This window comes from Boleophthalmus pectinirostris, unplaced genomic scaffold (assembly GCF_026225935.1).
Source record: "Boleophthalmus pectinirostris isolate CB_2022bp ecotype Guang Dong unplaced genomic scaffold, ASM2622593v1 HiC_scaffold_18, whole genome shotgun sequence".
In the NCBI taxonomy this organism is placed as follows: Eukaryota; Metazoa; Chordata; class Actinopteri; order Gobiiformes; family Gobiidae; genus Boleophthalmus; species Boleophthalmus pectinirostris.
The window spans coordinates 18,819,547-18,845,969 of record NW_026571133.1 but is presented as its reverse complement, the minus strand read 5'-3'; the positions used below and the strand labels follow the sequence as shown (position 1 = coordinate 18,845,969).

Here is a 26,423-nt window from a genome sequence, read left to right as displayed (position 1 = left end):
ATTGAAACCAAAACATGAAGTACAATTACACAGGCAGGCCTGTTTAACACCACCAGTTGCTGCTGTCATTGACATTTTCTTTTAATATATTAAGTTAATATTTTAATCATAACATAATGTGCACCAGCTGCTCCATTATTCCTTATGCTGACAGGCAAACTGGTGCTCGGCATGAAAAGTAACAAATACATCTGCCATGAGTATGTGCAGTATGCTATTGGCTACAGGGCTTAAATCTATTGTAAACATGTAGCGTCAGATAAGAGCTTTGCATGTGCTGTAGTTGACATATAAACTTGACCCGTTGGACATCACCACAAGGCTCTGAGAAGAGATTCATGAGTCATTGGCTTTAAGGTTTGGCAATGCCCCCTTCTGTGGGCTGTGTATGTTTGTGTATGTTTGTGTGTGTGTTTGTGTGTTGTGTGTGAATGTGAACTTCACATATGTGCATGTGTATGATGTAGAGGCCTGTATCTGGCCTCAGGCTCCATGCGTTGAGTGAAGACACTGCTCTGGCTGCAGCTCATGTCTCATTCCTCTGTCACTGCTGATTACCAGTGGTCAAAAGGTCTTTAATTTACACCCCACAGAAATGTAAAAATAAAAGAACTCAGTAGCAGTAACGTTTTATAACATGAAAATAGTTTCATCCTATACCAATGTTCGGCGGTTCTTAACTAAGGGACATAATAATCTCATCCCTTATTTAATGTTAGATCTTTACAGCCAATTTTTTATAGGTGATTTATAATTATCTATTTGTATTTTGTTCCAAATATATAGGCTTAAACATGATATATTCGTAATACATTAAAACAGATCTGTTTTATTGGTGCATTGGTGCCTTTGAGTTTCCCCATACCTCATATCGCAAGGACGGCAATACAGTTGAAGAACAAGAACCACTGCAATGTAGTTACTGTAATCTATTTATCTGAATCATAATGTATTTATATTTTTACTCGGATAGGGCTAAAACAAGTTTTAGCATTAACAGTCAACCGCTCTGGAGCCAGCTGATAACAGGAAATTTCGCCTGTTCTCCTGCATGAAACCCTCAAGCGTCAGCTGGTTGACCACTCAAAGCTGCTGGACTTGCAGCTTGTAATGGGAATTGTGGTCAGCGATGCAGTATGTTAACAGCGTGCTTGCTCCACTGTCCATGCCTTCAGTGCGAGGAGTGGACAGTGTAGAGGCCCACTGGCTGACAGATGGCAGAGTGGCAAATACTCACAAGTGGAGAGTGTGTGAGGAAGAGTGAGGAAGAGTGAGAGAGCAGGTCAGTAATTGGAGTCAAGCCGCAACGCTTTCTGAATGTGAATGAATAATTTATCCATGTCACTCACCTTGTTTACTCCTATGACTGCCTCTTTAATGATGAGGAGAAAAGACAGCGCAGAGAAACCTGCGCTAAGGCCAGCTTTATTGTAAATACAAACACATATTGACATTTTCTATGTGTGTGATATATTCTAAAACTGAAAGTCAACCTTCTTTCAATTCCCGGAGACTCTTGTAATGATGATCAACTTCCTCATTTCCTAATGACATCATTGTTTAATCACGACGGGAAACAAGACAGGAAGGGGCATGCACAGGTCAAGAGAGCACGAGTGAGATTTGAGAATAATGGCTGGAATATTGTCTTCAGTCCAGTTGTGTGTTTGCTTCTGCCATACTTCTATATCTTTGCAAACTGGAAATACCTTCTTTTGACTAACTGACAGTCTGTGCAGCAATACCTGCCCTGCCCTGTTACCATAGAGTAAGTTCAACATTTTTCTACTATGTATTGGCCTTACATACCGTATTCTTAGACATTATTGTCATTTGTGTCATTTTCTATGACTGGTTCATTATAAAATAAGGCTCAGTGATTTGGTTCAGTCCAGTTTTATCCATTCTGTCCGGAAGCCAGTTGTGAAGGTTGCAACATGTGCCAGTGTCCTTGCTGTACCAGACATGTAGGCTAATGTATTCTGTGAGCTAATGGATGCATTTACATTCAACTCAGCGTAAAGGACACTCATCTTTCTTTAGTGTCAACATTTATGTATGAGTTTCAGCTTCCTGTTTATGTGCATCATTTTGAGCACTTCTGAAAATTAGTGCTACAGTTGTAGTATTTTGTTTTGAACGTGTTCCTGACTTTGCTTCTCTGTAAACCCCATTAGTATTCAGTTCTGAAAATGCTGGTAGCCTGAATTATTTTGATTTTATATTAGTTGTGTTCATTCAGATTTACTAGTATCAATACTGGAAAAACCTTTTCTGAATAGTTTTAGAATGGCATTGATTTTTATCTGAGTTGTATGTTCAAATGGTAATATTAAACAATCTGCAATTATTTTGTGCTGAAATCTGGTCATCTTTATTATTTTGTAATTTAATTTTAAGTATTGAGTCTTCATTCGTATCAAAATCAAGTTTGAACCGAGCACTTTAAAGACATACTATGTAATGTTTCTGGGCTCATGGAGGGAGGTCACATCTGTAGAGGGTTTTTTTTTTACACCTTTTAACATTTCAGACAAAACAATGGCTATAAGAAAACTGAAGACCCCTAACCAGAAAAGTACAGTTTAAGTGTTGTGTCAACACTAGTGGGGCTACAATATTGAATTTCTTATCAAAGCTGAGTCAAGATGATGCTCTTAACAGCCCTCTCCTATAGTTTCTGCATGTTGCATCATATCATGTTTCCCTATTAGAAGCACTGGTGGCTGGTGCAGTGCAGCCTGCAGAAGTAACATACAAAGATGTGTCCACCTAGTTTCCATCTGTCTGTGTAATGATGTGAAATAAGTTTGGCTGCCTGTTATCTGAGCCTTCTCAATATTTCATTGAAATGTTTTCCATATTTTATTTAATAGTTAGTTTCCTTTCCAGTTTCTATTTTGGTCTGTTTTTTTTTTTTTTTTTTGTTAATGTCATTGTAACATGGGGCCTGGTTGTGTGTTTCAGACGGAGAATGGCAGTGCCCTCCACGAGGCAGCTCTGTTCGGGAAGATGGATGTAGTTCGGCTTCTGCTTGACTCAGGTGGGTCTATAAATGACTCAGACCACAGCCCAAACAGTGATGAAGCATGTTTGTATTTATCTGTGTCCACACTTTAACATGGAGTCAGCTGCTCCAAAAGTTTTGTCTCAACTACAACAGGGCACTGCCACACTACACATCGTACATCAACTGTTACAACCTTAATGAATGATTTTTGTGTACATCTTCTTATTGAGAGCCAAATGATGTTTATATGAAAATGAATAATAATGGATAATCACAATTGCAATATTATTTATTTTATTTCATTAATGTAAAATTAGAATATTTTGCAGTATTGTCTATAATTTCCATTATCTTAATAAGAGGCAGAAATCTCTAGTGTAAGCTCCCAAACAAGGGTATTGTAATATGTCTGCACTTTTGTGGTTGATTCACATTTTGTGCTAGACTTGAACCTCCACTGAGACATTTGGCACATTTAAAACATGCCTGGGATTATTGTTCGCAAGATAATCACACCTGCATAAAAGTATCATACTTAATCAGAATGCATGTTAAAGCCGGTACTGTTAATTGGCTTTTTTTAGGATGGTCAAATGTGATCCATGATACTGTATCCTTTATGCAGCTGCCAGTTCCCTCCCTCTTCCCTTTAGCTGTTCCTGTTTCCTGAAGCACTTCCCGTGAGTGACAGCTTGTCTTTGGCCCACATCCTGGACAGAGCCAGGGCTGCCTTGGCCTCTGCACTGAACTTTGACATCACTAAACCAAAACTGCTGCACTATATGAAAATCAAAGTGTTGTTGGCAGTTTTGAGTGTTGAATGTAAACTTACTTAATGGATATTGAAGTCAGATGAACTGTAGCAAAAGCTGTTTTCTTTTTAACTGGTCAGTAATCAAGCATTTTATAATGTAAGCTCTCTTTTTTTCCAGTTTTCTTCTTTTGCGTTGTATGAATGGAAATAGTGTTTTGCAATCTCCTCAGACTTGTCATTGTTTTTATGTTAATACTCTTATGAGAAACTACAACACTGAAAAGCCTCTGGGGATTGACCTTCACTCTGCTTCATTTGTGTTCAATAAGCTCAAGGAATCACTGCATTCCCTAAGAGACAAATGTAATTATTTCCAACCTTTACAGTCAATTTTCATGTGAAATAATGTTGTGTTTTTGTGTGTTTCAGGGATAGACACCCATCTGAGAGACTGCCACGGGAGGACCGCTCTGGAGCTGCTCAGAGACCACCCTGCAGCCAAGTCCCAACAGATCACAGCTCTTATACAAGGTAACGCACACAGGGCTGATTTGCATAAACCCATTCTCAAGTCTTGGGATAGACACACAGAGAAGTCCTTTCTTGCATTTGGGATTATTTGTTTTTGTAAGTGATTCATTGGTCAATGGTGTTGATTAATAATTTTATAAGAATCACAAGGATATTTGCACTGCAGCAGAAAAGAGAAAGCATGGAGTGAGTTAGAGTTTATGAGTGACAGGACAATTGATTGTACCTTTTCATTTAAGAAGATGCTGGCTACTTATTTCTCTGTTTACATAGTTATTATTGCACAAAACGCTATTAATTTGAGAACTTTTGTCAGTGCCACACCACACCCCCTTTTAGTCCATTAATCTGTGAGCGTGGCATTTAGACCACCATTAATTTCTTTAGTTGACCACAGCCTTAGAAGCTGCTATTAAGTTATTAAAAAGTGTTGGCATTTGGACATTAATTGCATTAATACAACTTCTTAATCAAAGCATTGTTGTTTGGTAATTAGATATTTTGTGCATGGTATTTACAAGTTGTTTAGTGTCAGTCAGCTTGCTACCACCAGTTTGCTATTTTCTAAGGGACTCATTAAAGAAAATAGTATAACAAGACACAGACCCACAGTAGATATCTTTCATAATTTTGGGAGCTAAGTATTTCTCTGCAGTTTAGCCACCATATCTCTTGGCTCTTTTGTAACCACTGACTGTTAGTGGCAGCGCTTCCCCAAACCCACAGATTATCCAGATTACCCCTGTTAGAGCCCGAGTTGTCATCGCGTGATTACAAGGCGCACAATACATGCTGTAATCTGTGGCTGAATGGACATGCCTCTATTATGAAACACATAGTTAGCAGTGGTTTAAAATACAGGTGACAGACAAAAGTAAGCAGCGTATGTGTATGATGGAAGATTAAAAGGTCCAGGCTACAAATTGGGCAGAAATGCAAAGAAGAAACTGGGAATGCAACAAATTGGCCACATCCTGAAAATAACTCACATGAGGCTCGGCTTAAACCCCAGAAAAAGCAATGGGAATGTAGTAATTGGAGATTGGAGTAGTTTCCCACTGTTCACTTCCTCAAAGAGCAAAAGATCACAGTTAAAAATAGGCTTATTTTTCTTGGCCTGGACAAAGTATGTTTTTGTAGCATATTATTTTCAGAAAATACATGTTTTATACTTAAAGGGCAGTGTGCAATCTTTTCTGGAGAGGGTACCAAACCTTTTTTGTCTCCATGGAGATGTTAATACTATATATATATATATATATTTTTTTTTTTTTTTCCACAGTATGGTATTAAACTAATCTGTTTTGCATTTGTTTAACTGCAGGTGTTATTTAAATGTAAATTTATAGCCATACTGTGGAGCATTCTAGGCTCATCTCCACGGAGACAAGCAGGTGGCGGACCCTCAGTTATACACAGTGCCTTTAAATAAGTTGATGTCACTTTAGCACACTAAAAATCTGTACATTCATAACTTCAGTTTTACTCTTTGAATCATTATAGCCATTGATTGCATGTTTTAATGTGATATGCACCCAACAACACAAAGGGCATACAATTCTTTCAGCATAACCCTGTAGTGTATGTTTTATCACTGTAAATATATCACATGCGATATATTAAATCAATAATGTCCGTCATTGTGTCATTTTCTCTGAAGCATAATAAAGTTTGGACTGATTTGGCCTGACAGAGGGCATATTTACACTGTAAGCTTGAGAGAGAGTGGGAGAATAGGGCACAGCTGTGACTGGTGAAAAGATCAGCTGTGTGCCATTTCCGTTTGGGGAAATGGGAAAGGACACTCGGCACAAAGAGCAAAGACCTGTCATTTACTCAGTGCTGCAGCTGAGGGCTCATTATGCATTCATTCTCATTTGATTTACACTGTGCACATTCATTACTGGCCCTCTCTGTAGTCCGCACGAGCAACTGGTTATGGAGCTGTGGAGTATTTAGGGCCACAGTATGACACTTGGCGCGTGGGTCGGCTGGTATAATTACCAGGTATATCTTGATTTAACAACCCATTGTTACTTACTTTAAGCATTACTGTTAAGATGTTTCTCTCTGGGTTTGAGCATGTAGATAAGGAAGTAGCAAATATCTCATGATTCAGGTTTAATTACTATTTTATACTATATAACTAGAAATATCAAACTGTAGTTTCTGTATTTTTGTGCAGATTTAACATTGTAGCTGTGAGGTAAATGGTTGTGCGTGCAATTCTCATTTTGCCCTGCTTCTAAATGAGCATTTCCAGGGTCTACCTCATCACTGACTCACAAACAGATGACGTGGAAATAAGCAGATGATTAATTGTACTCAATAGATGCCATCCATCTATAGGAGGCAAAATCAAAGTGCTGCATATTACAAGCAGCTTATTAAAGTCCATATTTTGACATCAACATTTCCTTGTTATATCTCTACAGTAAGCAATATGACTTCCCTCCCAATTGTGTGCACTGAGCTGATAAATCTCAAGTTTTGAATCCAATGTTATGTAAATGTCTGCCCTCCGTAGGTCTGTCACGGTAATTACTATACTAACATCGTTCAATAGTTCAATATATGTTAGACGGTACTCTTTGTTAAATTAGGGGTCAATATTTATTGTGGGTACTTTTTGTTCGCACTGATTTATTTTTTTTTCCGTTTTACGATTAGATTTCAGTTATACAGTTTTTTTTTATAGCTCATGTTACAACCCAGCTTGCTAGGGTCCAGGAAACAACAAAAAACTAGATGGGAATGATATAAATAAAGTAATAATTTAATGAAAAAGGAATGTAAAAGTTTAAATAACAAAAGCGGTTTAAAATATGTGCACCAAATAACCTAAACTACAAAATAAAAAGATTACTATATAACGAGTTTTGTGTCAAAACGGGTCACATAGGCCTATACAAAAAAGAGTGAGTAAACTAAGGGACGCATAAAACAAAACCAAATCATGAGTGTCTCAAAATAAAGTCACATAAACCCACAAACAGAATCAGGGAACAACTGAAAAGACACAAAACAGAACCAAACTAAACTATTGTCTCACACAGAAAGTCAGGCACGTAGTTGTACAAATCAAAGTGACACCGACACAAAATGGCATACTGGCCACAAAGGCAGCCCCGAACAACTGCAGACGATCTCCTTAAATAGAGGGAGGCAGCTGCAAGGTGAGGCAGGATTGGCCAGGTGTATAAATGCCCCACCAAGCAGGGATCAGAATGCAGCAGCGAGCGAACCAGGACCAGGCAGGAGAGTAGTCCACCAATCAAACAAAATGACTTACACAGCCATGGTTGAATAAAAGAAACATGAGCAAAAGACAAGACTTAATACAAAATATAATACAAGGGGAAGGATCTAAGAGCTGGGGCTGTAACAACTCATTATAGATACAAACTAACTACTACGTATTTCTTTCCACTATTTATTTATTTATTACAAATCATGTCTTTAACCATATTATGTAGAATATTTTGGAGGGTAATCCTGATTTAATGCAATAAATTAATTTATGCCACTGACACAATTGCATTAAATCAGGATTACCCCCAAAATATTCTACATGTATAATATGGTTAAAAAACATGATTTGTAATAAATAAATAGTGGAATGAAATACATAGTAGTTAGGTTGTATCTATAATGAGTTGTTACAACTTCAGCCCTTAAATTGTTCCCCTATTATATTTCATATTAAGTCTTCTCTGTTTCTCATGTCTCATTTATCATCTGTTTTATTTGGCAAAATATGGAATCAAAATGTGTAATCGTGACAAGGTCTAACCCTCAAATGTACGTTTTATACCTTTTTTGCACTGATCCTCGCTATTTAATGAACAGAGGGTAATGTTGGGAAAATGCATGAATTCAATGAATTCAATGCAGCATAATCTATTTGGCTTGCTCAGGGTTGTGCTATTATATTGATCCAGTAAATGCCTCTGAAATGTCTTTCCACCCCCTTTCCTTGCCCAGCACAGGCTCCCTCTTTCTATTTACGTCTTGATTTTTCTGGCCTTGTTAAACAGCTTTTTTACCTCCACTGCTCTGCTCCTACAGATTACATGATGGAGGAGGTGGACAGACGGACCATCTTGGAGGAACCGATTCGAAAGTGCCCCATTCCTGCTCCCCGCAACTCCATCCCATCGCCCTGTGCCTCGCCCTCTCTCAGACACAAAAGTGAGTCCATGCCTTCTCATATTCACAATGGCTGCAGGAACATGAGGGAAGCCCTTCTTTGGTATTTTAAACACCATCCTGATTTATTGTCCCTATACTTAGTGCGGTGGGGCCCCCTGTCACACAAAAGCAGTATTGCATCTAGCACTTGGCTGATCTGCTGCTGTTAAATAAATGACAATGCATTTCACGGGTACCCTGATTACCTGTGGGATTTATGCTGACAAGTAAGAAACTCATTAGCTCTGTTAGCTGCAAGCGACTAATGCTGCGGAGATGGAGGAGTTTGCAGTCATAATTTTTCTTAGCTCACATTTTTCAAATACTTAGTGAAAACATCTTACCATCATGCATAATTAGTTACAAAATGTTATGGGTGATTACATATAAATATTGAAGCATAATTGTGCAGAGATGTGAATAAACTATAAGTCATAAGAGCAGTCATTTTTGTCATGTGAAATGTACTATAATTGTCTCACACTATTCTTATCCCTGGTCATATCCTTGTCAGATGATGCAGTGACGAGTGAGCTGTCCAAACTTCTTCATGACATAAAAAAATGCAGAGACTACTCCTTTGAAGAGCTTTGTCAAACCGTCTCCTCTCACTCCATGGACAGTTTTGGCAGTGGGAGATTTTCAGATGAGGAGCGCCCTGACCGACCCAATGGTACACTGACCCGAACTAACCAGGTATGGCCCATGTTCTGAATCTTTTCTGGGCTTTATGGAGAGCTCGGGCTTTTGTGTTTGCTCCATAATTACAGGATCACTCTTCTCTGAATACATTATTATATACAGTTTATTCTTTGTAATAATGTAACTTGAGTGGTGGGGGGTTTGCTACTTGCTTGTCTCAACTGAAACGTTATTGCTTTGTCTGGAATGTTCTGAAATATGACAGTAAACGTGCATTATATAACTTTTCTGGTATATTCTACAATATGGACTCACTAGACCAAGTTACAGGTCTGATCTGTGGACAAGTGGGCCCGCTCTCAGTAAGAATGCATGTATTTGTGGTAGTTTTGAGAAATGAAAACACTGTAAATGAATAAATGCTAGACATATTTGTGTCATGCCATACTGTGGAATATCCCAGGTAAAGCGATAACATCACCATGGAGACAAGCAGATGGCGGACCCTCCTCCAGAAAATCTGTATAATGCACCTTTAAATCTTACATTTATTTAATTAGATGTTGTTTTATTTAAAAAATCAAATCAAATGAAAAAAATACATTCTTACCATGGGCTCGCCTTGCCACAGATCTGATCTGTAACTTGGTCTGGTAGCATCAGCTTTTCCTTTCTGCAGATGGATTTTTTTCCATAAAGAGGTGTCATTATTTACAATTTTAGCATTCACAAATTTCTGTCATTTTAGCAGAATCCCATTTGTTCCCTAACTCCTTATATTTGTGGTCATTGATCACTAAGAGTGGTACAGAATTAGAGCCTGTGATTTGACTCGGTGGACAACAGAGGGCAGTGTCTGACAGAGCCCATGACAAACCTGATACTCAAATCACACTGCAGTGGTTTCATAAATTTAAAAATAGCACTTATATTTGTCATGCTCCTGTTTACTCCACAAACATATTTCTAACCTTGTTTTGTGCCTTATGATTCTGAGTCCAGTAGTCTTCAAAAACATAGAGGGAAACTGATTTGACTTCATTGTTGTGTTCTCTGGTTGGTGGCAAACATCTGATTTTTCCAATATTGGCTGACCTGCTGCAGTTTTTTACAGAAGCCCGCACAGCTCAGCATGACTACCACGGAGCTGTGAGCCTTTTCAATTCCTCTGTCAAGAAAGTCAAATACACTGCAGGACACCAGGGCATCCATCACACCTGCTCCACCTGAGCCCGAGTGGACACACACACACGTACACACACGCACGCACACACACACACACAGGGCTTTTACAAATGAGATTGTCCGCATGTGTGGCTCTCCCCGGCTTATTACGCTCTGTCTCTTCTTATTCCTCCACCTATTCTTCTTGATCTTTTTCAAACGCTTTCACACTGATATTGGCAATATGTTGTAAAGACTGCTGAGGCACTGATCAATATCCCATAAACTTCTTCATTGCTGTAATATGTAGTACAGCTCAAATGAAAGCCAGGTTAGCTTGTGAACAGTGTGGGTGCATTAGACTTACACACGAATATGCACAATACAGCCCACTGCTCACTTAGTCCATAATTATCTCTATCCATCTTGTGTTCCTCACTCTCTGGACTTGAAGTGCCAATTTGTATTCCATTACTGACACCTCCAGTGTGTCTATGTGGCTGTAGGTTATTGTCTGTACATGTGGCCAGAGCCATTAGTGTGAGATTCAGAGCGTCACACATGAATAAATCATGCACAAGACCACGGCACTGCTCACAACAGACTGCAGCCTTCTTACATTTCCTATAGTGCTACTGGTCAGGGGACATTTTAGTATTAAACCATGTTCTCAATATCATCATAAACAAACCATAGACTATTCTTCATGTGTAAATTGATTAGTATTATTCCAGTACTTTGCATCATATCTAGCCTATTCAGTAAATTAATAGGCTATATGTTATATCTGGGTGCCAGATGGCTTTGCAAGTTCATCATTCCTTCTGTTCACAAACTTTCCATGACCAGTTATTAAACTCTCATTTAAATGATAAATGTAACACTAACCAGTAGGGATGTGACGAGACACAATTTACAAAAGACAAAATGGGATATGAGATTGGGTCCACCTGAACAAGACAAGACTTTAACATTATTCCTAATACTAATACAATTCAGGTTCCATATTCCTCATCTTTTCTATTTATTTTTTGTTTCCATTCTAGTACTGCTTTTTGGAAATGTAAGAGATGGAACTCATCAACACATAACCCTTTTTTGTCCAATCCCAATGTAAACATGTGGTGCAAGATCTTTCCCATCCCTACTAATCAGCAAGAATTTTTATTTAAATAAAAATCTAAAAGCAGCAATCAGAAAAGTTGTGTTTTGGGTCATGGCCAAAGCTGAAGTCTTGTTTTCCTCTATTCAAAAGTTTGCCATCTTCTGACGAATTTCTGCTTGAATAATTCTTTCTTGCAAAAGACATTTTTAAATAGTGATGCACCCCTCGGAGGGTTTCTTATGAACAACTAATCTAATATTGATCAGTTATGCATTTCCCTGTAATGAATAATTGATGCTGTCCTTTCTGATATGAGTTACCCCGGATCTGACTTTTAATGAAATCGTATACAATATCTGTCTAGTCTTGTGCCTGTTCTTGTGTGTGTATGTGTGTGTATGTATGTGTGTGTGTGTGTTTGAAATTAGATCTTGTGACCTTTTGATTATAGCTGCCATGTTTGTGTGACTGCTGCTCCTCAGCTCTACCCCTCTGTCCTCTTAGAAAACATTTTTGCTTTATTATTATTCCAGCTCAGTGTGTCTAATTTGACTTAACTTCCTCCTCTAGGAAGCATCATTTACCTTGTTATGGAGCCAGTCTGATTTTGCCACCTGCTGCCTACCATTAAATATTGTTTGTCTTCAGATCCTCTCTACTCTACCTTGTTCTCCTTGTGTGTTATGCTCGTGTGTGCCTTTATAACTCGTATGCAGTGGCCTGTGAATCATTGGTGCAGGTATCATGTGGTCCATAGGTGCCCTCTGACTCTTCTGCCTGAGGACTGCAGCACACACCTGCCCCTGGGATCTGTACCGCTCGGGGAAAGGACACTGTGTTCATTAAAGTTATTATTGTCTTTCTGCACCTCTATTCTCTCCAGATTAACTCTATGAGAGCCACAACAATGATATGTTTCAACCTGCAAAAAGATTTTTATCTTTTACTGAAGAAATATATATAATATTAACCCTCTCCAGGCAGGCGTTGCAGATTTGCAACAGCCTAAATTCCAATTACCTACTTACTCCACATCCATATTTTATGAGTTTTTTTTAACGCAGGAGCCTTTTCTCCCATCCGTGCTGATAAACGTGGACGATGCAGACTGTGCAAGAATGGTTACATGCAAACGGCCTGCCAGAAATGCAAAATACTTTTTTTTTTTTTTTTACAAAGGATAAAAAAGTCAGGATTGTATATTACTATCCAATATTATAATTTTCCCCAAATATCAGATTTTTCCTGATACTAAAAATTTATTTGAGTCTGAGAGGGTTAATGGGCCAAAAACTATTGCTGATGTATCCGGATCAGCATGTGATGCAATGTGGTGGTGTAAAAGTTTCTTTCACAATTTATGTATTTTTCACAATTGCAAGGGCCATAATGTGCATCTTAGTTTTTATTGTTGTATTTAGTGATGAGTTGAAACCTTAAGCAGTCCTATCTAATACACATTTTTAAATGTTGTCAGAGGCCGACCCCACCTCTTGCTCCAGCTCTGGAGGAGGATGAAGTTGATAAGATCTGTGGACCAACAGGATTCTGGGAAGCTCTGACTCCCTGCAACGGCTGCCACAACCTGGGCTTCTCCTCACAGGTACTACACACATTCATCTGTCTGTAGATTTCAGGATGGTAACAAATTAGGACTGCTGCCATAGCCATTAATAATCAAAAGCCAACTTATCCATCTTTCCAGTGCTCAACAGTCATCAAAATGGGATCTGTAACGACAGAGGTTATGTGATTGAAACCCACTCTTCAAACTTCATTATAACTTATAATATATACTATTTCTGCTTTGGTTAGGTTCCTTTGTAAAACATGCATGCTAACATACTTGTAACACTTGCTAATCAGCATTTTGGAGTGAATAATGCAGTAAAATTACAGGTTGCACACAATGACATATTTGAAAATACTTGGTTACCATGGGAACGCAGTAAATCGTTGAATAGAAATGCCTCCTACATTAACTGATGTGTGTTTATCGAATAAAATGTTTGTTTGAGACTTGAGACAAGCTGAAGTTGGCTATTGTATTACAAACACAAATTATACTGTGATTTATTGTTTTGTTGACCTTATAGGGCCTCTCAGAAAAGCTTTATGTATTGGGTTGAAATGGAATTGCTTTGACAATATTAAGCAGCAAAGACTGAAGAGATGGTCAAACTTGAATGAGAGTGAAGGCAATCAACATTAGATTGCCTGTTTCAGTTTGTTGAGCAATTTGGTTAATTTATTCTACAATTTTGTGCCTTAATCAAGACAGTACCAGATCAAATGTTAACAACAATAAAGCAGAAATCTACGGTTTAAAAACCCTTGCAATCATCATCTATCAGCTGTCTACAAATTTAATTGATTCAGATGCATGCAAGTATTCTTTGGTTCTTGACCACTGGCTAATAATGTTCAGGTTACATTTTGATTTATGTCTTTATATGAGCTAATGAAAGTATGAATATCACCACCAAAAAACATTCTAGTCTCTATAGGTCTGGTTGCAACAAACAGGCCGACTGAACTGTTTCAAATCACTGTGCACTTGAAGTCACTCTGAAAAAGCAGCTGGAGTGAAACTTTAAAGATCACTTGGCAATCTACATAATGATTTGAACTAATACTTGAGAGCTATTCTAAAGTGGTAACAAAATCGCTGCCATCTTTAAAGCACTAAATCCTTATGTCATGTCCCACTGTGGGCATTAGCAGGCGTCATGTCTCACTTCCTCCATAATGTGTGAAGATTGAAGATAATTTGGCTCTGAACAGACAGTGGTCTACCTTCCCCCTGGCGCTGGTGACCGCTGTGGGTTTAAGTGTGGCTAAGCTGTGCAGATGAGAGTGTTAACATGCTGGCTCAAACAGTGGGACATCTGACATTTACAACATAAGCGACCCCTGTTTGGTGCACTGGCAGGCTTCCTCAATGACTGGCACGGTGCCCAGGAGTGTTGCACCTGGACCAGTAAGAGAGAGAGAGAGAGAGAGAGAGAGAGAGAGCGCCTCATGTTTACATTCAGTGTGTTAGAGCTGATCTGAGTTTGTGTTGGTGTTTTGTGTGTGATGGGGTTTATTGAGGAATACAGAGGAAGAATGGAGAGGATACAGGAAAGGAAAAACTGAAGTAGTAGTGGTCATTGCATAATTATGTTAACACATCATGCTAATTTGCCATGTGTAACAGTGCAAGTGCTGAGTTAACAGTTAATGTCTTCTGCCTGTCCTAATGAGGATGAGATGACAAAAGGCTAGTGCTGCAGAATCTTTACGGCTTCTACTTTTTACAGGAGTTTTTTTTAGTGTTCAGAGATGATTGATTGCTTAATATTACAACTGTCACTCTCACTAGAGACACTGGCACAGCGTCACTCCAAAAATGGTGCTTGAAACAGGGAACATAGTGGCCTGAAACATTCTTAGGTTTTAACAGTATAAATGAGAAGACCTTCTCTGTTTTATATTTTTTCTCCCTTAATGATAATACTGTACACGGTGCAGTAGAATATAATTAAATATAATACAGATGCATTGAGTTTGAAGTAAAGCTGAGTTGTTTTTGCATGTATCACTTATGTACACTATACAGAGCTTTTAGTCAGTAACCACAGCCTTCCTACCTGTGCCTCATCCCTAACTAGCATAATGTTGTGGAGAAGGCCACTCTGTTACTTTGACTTTAAAATAAACTACAGAAACCTTGGACATCTAATTAACAGAATAAAAAGGAAACACGATGAGAAAATGTGAAGAGAATAAGTCAGAGGCTCTTGGAGTTGCCTGGCAACACCGTTATTCATGATATTAGTTGTGGGTCGACGTGACGATCTTCACTCATAGTTTTCTCAGGTGCGTCACACTTCTCCAACATCAGCGATTTCCTCTCATCATTTTTCTGCCTTTTTTCTTTTTTTCCTCCACTCAACACCAGGGACACTTCTCTGTAGATTACATTCTGACACTTGTCTTTTTTCCTCTCTGCAGTGGAAAGCTCTGAACTTTTTGATGTTCACAGTCAAAGATTTGAGCGGGTTGAGGAGGGGCAGCGGGTGGTGTGCTGGCTCAGGTTAACTTCACAAACCCACCCAGGCCCTTGAACATGTTAAACAACATCAAAAGGTGGAAAACCTTTGTAAGCCTTACTGAAATACAGTCACACACAAACATAAACCAGGCTATTTTTTTCAAACAGCGAAAGAAAATGTGAGCATAGTTTGTCCCTCAAATACCTGAAATAGATCTACCTTGAGGAATTTGTAGAGCTTTTTTTGGAGATGCTTCATGGCTAATGACTGTACCCGGGCTAGACAGGCGCCAGTGTTGTTTCACTGCTGAACACAGGAGTCCAGATCTCATTCTCACATAGGGAAGGTGTGTGTTTGACTGTGTGTGTCTGGGGCTGCTGTGAAACCAGTGGGACTAGTAGCATCCTGGAAGATACTCACGGCATCATAATGAGAGGTACTAAAAAAAGCACATGAATGTTATGAAGGGAGCTGTGTTCTATTAACTTGATTCCTTTAGTTAATGCCTAAAAGCAGTATGTGTCTTTTTTTTATCACAAACCATTAGGCTTTAAAGAAAGTATCTGATGTTGTGTCTGTTTTTCTTCATTCTATGGCGATGCACTAGTTTATTATAAAAAAGTGTTAAAAACTGAACAGATGAAGCTTGTAAATTACTCTTTGCATGTTGGTGTTTTCAAAGAGTAGTACGTATCCTCAATGTAATGTATAAAGTGCGATGTACTAGTATTACCTGTCAAAGACTATTTGAGATTAGAGATTAGAACAGATAAGTCACTATATCTAAAAGGAACAGACATGTTAAAAAAAATGTCAGTTTCAGAACCAAGGTTATGGAATGAAGCATTGCTATGAAAAGAGTTAAATTATGGAAAAGTGTTCACAAAGAAATCAAAGTATCACGAACAATAAAGGCATTTAAGAAATGCATAAAAACAGTTCATTAAGTAAGTGTGAAAAAGAAAACTAAGTTGTTACACATAAAAGGGTGGATATTTGTTTGCAATGAATTAATGTTTGTGATTTAAATTCAATGTATTGAAATGTTTTAAAGTACCTATCAGTATTGTCTTGAAAAAGGGACAGATAACATAAGATTCCTATTATAATATAATAAATCAAACTTATACTCAATCTTCCAAGATCTACAATTAATTATTAACCACTTCACTGTTAAGTAACATGTTATAAAGTTATGTATTTAGTATAGCATAGTATACTATATTAACTATAGTAGCTGCTCATACTTACAGATCCATGTACTTAATGTGTACACTTGGTCACCCTTTACTGTCTGCTGCGCCTCCCTGTAGTCCTTGTGTGTCTAGGGGATTTGGTGAGGAGCAGCAGAAGCCCTCCTTTGGTAAATGTTAGCCTCTGCAGTTAGCGTTAGCCCTGGTACTTTCTGGAGAGTGCTGTCACTGTCCCGGGGGTGGCTCAGAGAAGTGATTTCTGACGGATTAGTGAAGCGTGGAGGGAAATCCAATTGAGCCTGGCAAGCCTAGAACACTGTATACCTCTACTGCAACTATTTTAAAGTTATGTGTGCCCTGTTAGTTTAATCAAGCTGTTTTAATCATGCTGTCAAGATTTTAAGTCAATCTATATCATACATACAGGTATTGACACTAAAGAAAATAGTAATTTTTTAAATAGTTTTAGAAGGATCCTTATCAAAATCAGAATAAGACAAGTGGCATAGAAATCGGTATTGAGTATCAGGCATCTATAGCAAAAGAAAAAATGCATTTCTGTCAGCTGGACAAAAATATTTAGAGTAAAGACATTTCACAGCTCATCAGTGCATCTTCTGGTTAAATTGCGTAGCACACCTATCTGTTTACAGTGTGTGTGGTAGGCAATTTGACACTGATGAAACTGCTTAGATGAGCTGCGAAATGTCTTCACTCAAAAAAACTTTTGTTCGGTTGGCAGAATTAAGACGGCCGAGGGATTACAGAGATATCTTTTCCTTAGTATTGAAATCTAATACATGCTCTCTCGAGTTACTTTACATTTCTTATGTTATACTTTGCAAGCCCAACACCAACATAACTGATATGCAAAATCAAAAATACATTGAATTGTTTTTTACACCAGCACATCTATAAATCCTCTTTTATAACTCCAGCATAACATTCTTAACATTTTTGGTCTGACATGCATTTTACATCACACTGACCTTTCTCTAACTGCCTCTGCTGTCACTTCCTTGTGTTCAGAGCATTTGTATTGGTCACTGTGTCCTGGTAGTGTCCTCCTGTGACTGCCTCTCTCACCCGTGGACCACCAGCCTCAGAGCATCCATTGTCCTCCCCAGTGCTCCCCCTGTTCCACTCCAATCAAATAGGCTCCATGAGGAAATGCCAGCAAATTATAGCTCTATTCATATCTGATGGCCCCTGGACTCTCTGCACTGTCTAAGAGCCTGGGACTCTACACTATGGGTTTAATGGAAAGAGGAAGAGCGTGTCATGAGATAGCTCTTCCTTGGACGTGACTGACCTAGCACACTTCTGTGTGGCTATTTTCCTAAATAGTTTTTAATTAGTTATGCTTTTCAGAGAGAATTTGATTTAAATGTGTTTTTATTGTGCCTTGTAAATAAATTGTGTTTTGTTTGTTGCTGGCATTTCACATCTCAGTGATTTTATACAGGCATAGTATTTTTTTCCATGCAGACAATACTGAAATTAAAATACAAAATCAATACCATTTTACTACTCTATATGATGGTAATTGTCTAATTCAGATGACAATCATTTTGAACTTAAAGGTGCATTGTGTAACTTTTCTGGTGGAGAGTTTTACAGTATGGTATTAAGCCTTTCTATCATCATGGAGACCAAACCACAGTTTTACTAGGTATTTATGAGCTGTAAAACCATCTGTAATTTAATAAATGTAAGATATAGCTGTTTAATCTATCCCAAAAACAAAAAGTTACATAGTGCACCTTTAACTTATGAGTAAAATTTGAATTGATCAGCTCTGTTTTATTTCATCACTTTTCCTCCATGATCCAAATATAATTTCTCCAAGCCATGCACTTTCCTCGTGACTATCCCCCTTTATTGAACACATGTGAATTTAGCAGCAGTGGATTACTACACAAATCTCACCTCTTATAAAACCTTGGGTCACATGCACACAGCCCCAGTCATGGTAATCTGGCTCCTTCAGTGCTGCGTACGACCTGCTAATTAGTGGCCGGAGGAGGCCCTTGTTTGTGGGATGTCTTCCTGTAGCCGCTCAGACACAAGTGACTCTGTGTCCTATCTTTGCGCTGATACTGAGGGAGGGATCAGGCACGGCAATGAATGAAGACCCACTCTGTTTGTTTGTTGGACTGCCAGTTCATATCGTGTCCTGTCAAGCGCTTCTATCGAACTTCGGAGTTGACCTTCTTCCAAGCTGAATTCGGTGAGACAACGGCATAAAAACAGGTAGTTAAACTTCACGTTTCACTTTTGGATTTACTACTTGTTGCTTGTGGAGGCTAGAGAGATCTTCTTTTTTTGGCTGCTCTCTTCAGGATGACTCAGTCTTTTTCACTATGGTCCAGGAAGTCTTAGCTTTTGATGCATCGCTTTGATTCTCCAATTGTGTTATTATTTCGTTCCACATTGCTAGAAACACAACTGCAAATTTGGAAATGATGTCTAGGAAAGCTTTTACATATTCTTGTTTGCAGTTAGCCAATTTGTCACTGCTCCACTCTTGAATCTTGAATACACTCGTGCGAGCATACAGCTCTATTGACTTATCCTGTGCGTCTTCTCTGTTTATGCTTGTGAGGAAATCCCTGCTCCTAGCCCACTTCCTGAGCTTCCTATCCGCCCTCCCTTCCCCATTTCCCCCTTCCTGCTCTGTCTCTCTGTCTCATGCCTGTCTCTCTGGGATTTTCTTGCTCTGACACACACTCCAAAGTAAGTGTTGAGGCGATTCCTAGCCTGCTTTGATCTACCTGTGTTTTTTATCATCTTTCTCATCTATCTGTTCATGTCTAACTGTGGCCTCTCAGTGTAGGAACGCCTGGAAGCTGCTGCAATGTACTTTCACTTTAAAGTACAGCATCAGGGTAGGGAAGACGAATGAAGGAGCAGATTAGATTAACCAAACCAACACAAACATTGTAACTGGATTAAAAGTGAACACCTAAGGTAAACTAATTCACAGCCTGAATGCACACAATAGCTTAAGAGTTATTCAAGGTCAGCTGCTGTACCAGTGATTTAGATATTAAAGAGTCTTGTTGATCTCCATGTCTTATTTGTAGATTTATTATTAACATGTTGCTGTCAAAACTACATTGATCTGCATCACCACATTGGCTATCAATGAATTTTTAAAATTGTATTAAATCAGAATGTTCTTGCCTGTTAAAGGGTAGCCTGATTCATCAGCTGGTTTCACTTTGTGGAAACAGTCTGACATCGCAGCATTAGGATTTGTTCTCTCTTTTTTTATTTAACCAATCGCTGCTATTTGGTCGTGATGTATGTAATGCACCAAATCCCATAGGAAGAAGGGCAATAACGTCTTTCCCCTTGATAAAATTCACCAAACATTCTCTTTGTTCCGGCTATAAATCCTCGATCTCGGGAATCGTTGCCAAAACAGAATGTATGGCTTCATCTACATCCATCTTGACGGCTTTGTTTACTGTTGTGCTGTACCACAAAAGAGACCCAGACAGGCGCGACAAGTTTGATGGCATGGCTTCACAGCTCTTCTCTGATTGGCCGGTGCGCGATCTACAACTTCCAGAGTTCTTGCAAATCGTCTAGTGTATTCCAATTCCTCACCTAGTCACTGGAGAGAAATGAATTTGAGCAGAGACACTAGGTGGTGCCAGCCTGGCAAGTTAAAGGGCCCGTAACACACTATTTTCTGATTTATATTATAACATTGTTTCCTCATTAAGTTGTGCTTTGTTTCATTCACACATGTTTAATACACAAACCCTGCGTATTTAGACTGAGTTCTTTCCTCAAGCTGAAAACACTCTGTTCCAACTTGTGATGTCATGTGGTAATACAGGAAGTGCTCCACTGGTTTTAAATTCCATACACCTTCATTACAATTATTTGTAAAATTTAAACCTGTCAATCTCAACTGAACTAATGGTAGGATATCACAAAATGGAGTTTTACACAATACTGAACCCCTGAAAGTTTCAGGAGACCTAAGATTAAGTTATGAGTCACCAACCCATGCCTGTACCTTCAATCAAGCTTATTTCCTGTTTGCAAAGGTGCTATTGCAATGTTCTAATTATACAGACATTAAATACAACTCTATCGTGGAACCTTATTTATTATTCATGCAATCTTTTGTTAAATTATTTTATATTATGCAGTTGTGGGTTAAAGACTTGGTATTACTCTTTTGTAAACCAACACAAAGATGATCAGAGCACACATATTAAGCCTACTAGTTCTTGCAAGTGATTTTGGTTGGCTGTGAGTGAAAGCTGCTACTAAACACACTGTCACATCAAATCAGTGTCAGCTGAGGCTGGGCCACCTGCTGAGTGAAGCCATAAAAGTCTGACTGGAGCAACATTAGCTGGTGATGGCGGCCTAATTGAGTGTTGATGGAGATGGAAAAGGGAGCCTGAAAGTGAAGGGGTTTAAGTTTGTACGCCTTTAATAACACTCACTGTGAAATGTGCCCTGGTCTGAGTTAGAGAAATCATCACACTGCTGATTGCTCTATCAGCCCCATGATTAATTCATTCTGAGTGTGTTCAGTTTGTGATTGATGGCCTGGTGCAGTCTGGGTAATGTAGTGGCAGACAGTGGCATAAAGACTAATGGCTGCTAAATGTGCAAAGGTTAAAAAGAGAATGAGAGGGAATTGGGGAAGAAACAGTGACAAGAGTCGGTGCAGACAGCATCAGGCCAGGCACTTTATCTCTATGTTGACAGGCACTACAATAAACACTATTATTGAGCACTGAATTGTAGCAAAAAGTGTATTTGTTCAGAAATGTTTTGCCTCAGTGGCACTGACCAGTGGCTACGGTAACCTTTGCCTTGTTTCATTTTAGTCAGGCTTTTTTTTTTTTTTTTCTTTCTGGGCAAAGCTGCAAGACCTCCTGGAACCAAATCCTTGTTAAAAGTTCTCAAACTTAATCAGTGCTTCTCAAAGAGCAGTAACAGCAGTAGTCAGTCATATGCTTCTTTTAAGTACACAGAAGCTATGATTTTTTTTTTTTTTTACATAAAAACTTGATCCCACCGTTTTAGTTTTTTTTTAAGTTTTAGAGTTTATTTTAGAGATAAACCAATATATTTCAGTTAGATGAAATTTGCACTTTTAATCTATATGCAGGGTTGTATGCATAAAGCATAATTTTAATAGTGTACTTCAAAAATGTGACTACACTACTCCCTTATGCAGTTTGTACAAAAATGAGTTCATGGATGAGTCTGTGCTAAATTCAGATTAGTAAGTACCAAAATCGGCACCACATTTTGGCCCATAAATATTATTAGAATTCATTACTCATTGGTTTCTCTAGATTATAAACATCAAAGTACTGACACCAGGAAAAACAAAAACAAAAAAAGTAATGATCAATCTTTGCATTTGATTCATTTTAGTCTAGAAGATCTTTACAAATATTTTCTGCATCAATAGCAATATGAATAGGAAAGCATTTACCAGTGAGTGCAGGTACATCTGGGAGACACATTGTAGTGGATTAGGCTCCGAGCTGCAGTTCTATAGATTTGTTGGAGAGGCTGAATGTGATTCTACAAAGCGCAGGATCAATGGTTGACTGCGACTTCAAAACTGTCTGACTACTCTCTGATGCTGGGGCTGAACAACCAAAGTGTTTTAGTAGAAAGTTAAACTTTACTCATGTATTTTTAATCATTTTTAAACACAAGTCAAAGAATTCTGGTTCCAGTAGCACGGATGTGTTTTCTTCTCCAAAGCACAACTCAATAAATGCCCTTAAGATATTAGGAAGCTGAACCAAAGATACAAACTATTTGACTTATGGTATTTTCAGTTTGTGTAGAACAATGCCTTTTACATCGTCCAACAAATGCAATACAAATGTGCTTTGAATAATGCCCTGGGACCAACAAAGGCAATACAAACTGCTATTTGCTGCTCCAATGGCGCAGTATGTGATAAGGGATTCGGCAATGTTTTCTTGTTAAACTCAGCAGCTTATACAATAAATAAACTTAAATATAATGTTTGTTGGGTAAATTACATTTTAATTTGACCTTTATTTAATCTGACTCAGAATCTCGATTTCAGTCAAGTCCTGGTCCCACAAGCAAGAGAACAATATACAATCCACCACAAAAAATCCCACCTGGTCTAGAAATCAAATCTGGGGCGTGTTTGCAATTAGGTCGAAACACCAACTGCAATACAACTGTTCTGCCAAAGTCGATGTATTAGAAGCAAAAAGAAAGACGTTTATTTTTTGAGTGTGCTTGATTGGGCCAATTTATTCATGTTTGGACTCTGCAGTGGTTGGTGTCAAGCAAGGATGATCTTTTAAGAAGCTGGTGTTTCAGAATAGGCAGAATATCACCATCATTTTGTTTGTTTTCTCTTGCAGGACTCACAGCGCTCTGCGGAGTTTGCCACCTCTCCCTCTCTGGACGTGTTCCTGCCGGAGGACGAGGACAACCCTTATGAGTCTGTGACGACAGCTGTCACTCAGAAACCTTCCTCACTCGACATCAATCACAGACCGAACAACTGCCCACGCAATGGTAGGACACAGCTGACAACTACACTGTGTAAAATACTCATAAGAACTGTTCCATGTGTATACATAGTAGACACTGATTTGTACAAATGAACATCACAGACACCAGCTATGTGTCCTTTGTGATCTCCTTTACAAATGATGAACCTTGTGGCTGGTACAGTGATTTACTTACATGAAATTCTTGGTAGACATTTCATATGCTGGATTTCCTTTATATTAGTAATTATAATGTATTAGTTTTGCTGTCTAATGCTCTCTGAAGATGGTTGGGGAATTCTTCTATTACAAAATAAAGAATTGTCTACTTGGGATGGGAAATAAGCACAAAAAACCCAAGGCTCTCCAAGTGGTTTAAGTGGAAAAAGAAGGCTTAGCAGAACTAAAACGTGTTACTGCATCTTATTTAGATTTTATTTAATTATTTAATTAAATATGCCATGTTTAAATCAAGGGGTTTTAAGTTGAACAAATCAGCATGTCTTGGGTATTTACTCAAATAAGTATATAAGAACAAACATATAGGAAAATACTCACCAAGTTTAGAAATACTTTTCGCAACAGCAGAGTTGAGTGGATTTTTTCCTTGACAGTAAAGCCACTAACAACTAGCATGCTAATGCACACTTCCTAATTTTTGGACAGACAAATGCAGACAGCACGCAGCTGACTTATGTGGTCGTCAAGAGCTGCTTACACAATATATCTGTGCTGGGGCAAGAAAAAGAAAATGTTGCTCAGCTTTCCTCAGTTAACTGTACTCCTGCCTGGAGGTAGACCAGCAGAAGTGTGACTGCCAACCTGCGCCTATAGCCCTCCTCAAGCCATAATCAGAATAACTGTATGAACTCTAGTGGAGATGCTTTAGTTTGTATTCACATCTGTGCTGTTAAGCTCTACACCCCTCACTCACATCCACTTGTTTAGACATCACCCACCCACGCCGACAACAACAAGCCCCCACAATCTGATTCTCACTGTTTCACACCGCTCCCATAGTGATGCTGCAACACACTGCTGCAGGTTGTCACAGTAACTGCCTCTCCAGCTGGTGAGTCACCTGTACGTTACCATGGGAACTGCAACCAAGATGTAGTGACACCCCCGAGACCCCCAAGCTCTTGACAAGACCTGGTAGTATTAAGACTTGGTTTGTACCAATGACGTGGAGCCTCTGCGCTGTGATTGGATGCAGGTTTCAATACACATTGAATATGAACATCAAGAGGTTAGGTTTTAATGGCAATTTAGTGTCTTCAGGTTGAAAATTGCTTTACTGACGCAGTTGTGTGGGAGTATTGTTTGTTCTGAGCTAGCGGAGTGCTCTTACCTGGACCAATGACAAGAGAAAATATGAAAATCAGAATCCAAGCATATAGCTTAGAACATATTGTAACGTGTAGAGTGTTATATAATATTTAAGTACTTAAGCCATCAACCCCCTGTCTAATAGGTAAATATTGTTGGGTTTATTTCTTCAGTTTACCTCAGAAAACACTGATTGACTGTGATAAGACAATTGGGAAGTTCTCTAGTGGAGGGCTCACCTTTCCTTTTATCTCCATGGAGATGTTATTAAATTTTCCACAGTATAGTATTAAACATATGTATGTATGTTGTCCTTGGAGGCAAACAGGATGTGCCTCCAGGCTAAATCAGATCTTTGTAGACCCAATTATGTTAACAATGCATGTTTAATGCAATAAAAACAATGCTGAATAAATGCAAGAAAGTTAAGTTAAATGCCATAGTGTGGAACATTCCAGGTAAAGCAGTCATCTCCATGCAGATAAGCAGGTGGTGGACCCTCCTCCACAAAGCACCTTTAAACTCTCTGAACATTACAATGAGATCTATTACAATCCAATATCCACAAGCGCATATAAAACTCATTTTATACAATATTAAAATATAGAAAGTAAAATTGCATTTGCATACATTTGCGTTTATTGTGACATTTGCCTCCTGGACATGTTCACTTTTTCCATCTGTTATCAAAAGGTGAAAAATAATTTTAGATAGTGAGAGGACAGATTTTGCAGAGAGCAAATGAAGTTAGCGGGTCGTTTGAGGCTAAGCTATTACAAGGAGAGCTAGTCTGGTACACAGCAGGAGGCCCCAGTTCAGGATCCTGCTTTGAATCCGTGCACACGCCACACTAATTGGGAGTGGATCTGAGTCACTCTCTGTGCCTCCAAGAAAAGGAATATCATAAAAGAACATGAGAGTTGTAGCATCAGGATGAGAGCAGAGGAGGGCATGATGTGGTACACTGTTGGTAAATATTTGTCACTTGAGGAGGAAATAATGTGGTTTTGGACAATACTTCAGAAGAAAATGAACTGTGTTTTGAACAGATCTGAGGTGATCGAGTACAATGACAAAAGTGAATTGATTCTACAAATTTTAGATTTAATTCACAAAAATTGGATCTGTTTGCTTTTTTAATATTCAGAGTTAGAACAATTTTCTTTCTAATATTGAAGGTAGAGACATTCATCATGTTTTCGCTGTTTGAGCCATGTGCCTATCCTGTGAATCTCATGTGGTTTTGCTGCTGCTTATTTCAAAACATCTAATCATCTCAAACTATGAAGAAACGCTTTCTCTTTCTTCTTCTTTTTTACTTCTTTGATATTTTTGCCCCCCTACATTCAACTACTATTAACACATTTTAGCAGTCTTAAGAAATCTGCCTTCACACAAACTCACACAAATATGCCTTCAGCACCAGGTCCCTTCATAGTGGTGCTGGGAAATTAATACAGTAATGTTACCTAATTGAAATGCAAAACGCATGCTTACAAAAAAGTTACAATCCACTTGTCATTTGTATTGCTATAAAGTTTTTTTTTTTTAAAACAACTTTGTAAATATATCAAATATCTGAGAAAACCTTGGACCTGTGTGACCTGGCCACAGTCAGATTACAGCCTCTCCATGTGACGTTTTGAGAATAAGAGCTTCTTTTCTGGTATCACCGTGAAGCTGAGCTTCTTCCAAATAAGCACATTCTTTTCTTTCGCTGGTAAACACAGCACTGCTGACGTGTGCAATGTACCACAACAAACCCAAGTTTACCACAAGGTCACTTAGTATGAGTGTAGCTACTCGTAATACAAGATTAACAGTTGAATCAAAAAGGCAATTTCAGCGAATGCAATTAACAAACCACAAATACTGCAGTCATTTAAGTTATTTCCTCCGCAAATGACAAATGTACCTTCTCATGTTTAAATTCT

At 38.5% G+C, this 26,423-nt stretch overlaps 1 protein-coding gene across 5 annotated transcripts in view; it reads left to right on the top strand.

Annotated features, from left to right (window-relative positions):
• The window catches only part of anks1b (ankyrin repeat and sterile alpha motif domain containing 1B), a 167,278-nt gene that overhangs the window by 62,780 nt on the left and 78,075 nt on the right, over positions 1–26,423 (top strand). For 4 of the 5 annotated variants that reach the window (XM_055153440.1, XM_055153438.1, XM_055153436.1 and 1 more), the window contains 6 exons: positions 2,968–3,043; positions 4,194–4,295; positions 8,364–8,486; positions 9,001–9,182; positions 12,875–13,000; positions 23,029–23,185. In XM_055153440.1, coding sequence (XP_055009415.1) covers positions 2,968–3,043; positions 4,194–4,295; positions 8,364–8,486; positions 9,001–9,182; positions 12,875–13,000; positions 23,029–23,185 — 766 coding nt within the window. Of the gene's footprint in view, positions 1–1,583; positions 1,769–2,967; positions 3,044–4,193; positions 4,296–8,363; positions 8,487–9,000; positions 9,183–12,874; positions 13,001–23,028; positions 23,186–26,423 lie in introns of those variants that run through there. The other variant, XM_055153441.1, reaches the window with a different exon arrangement.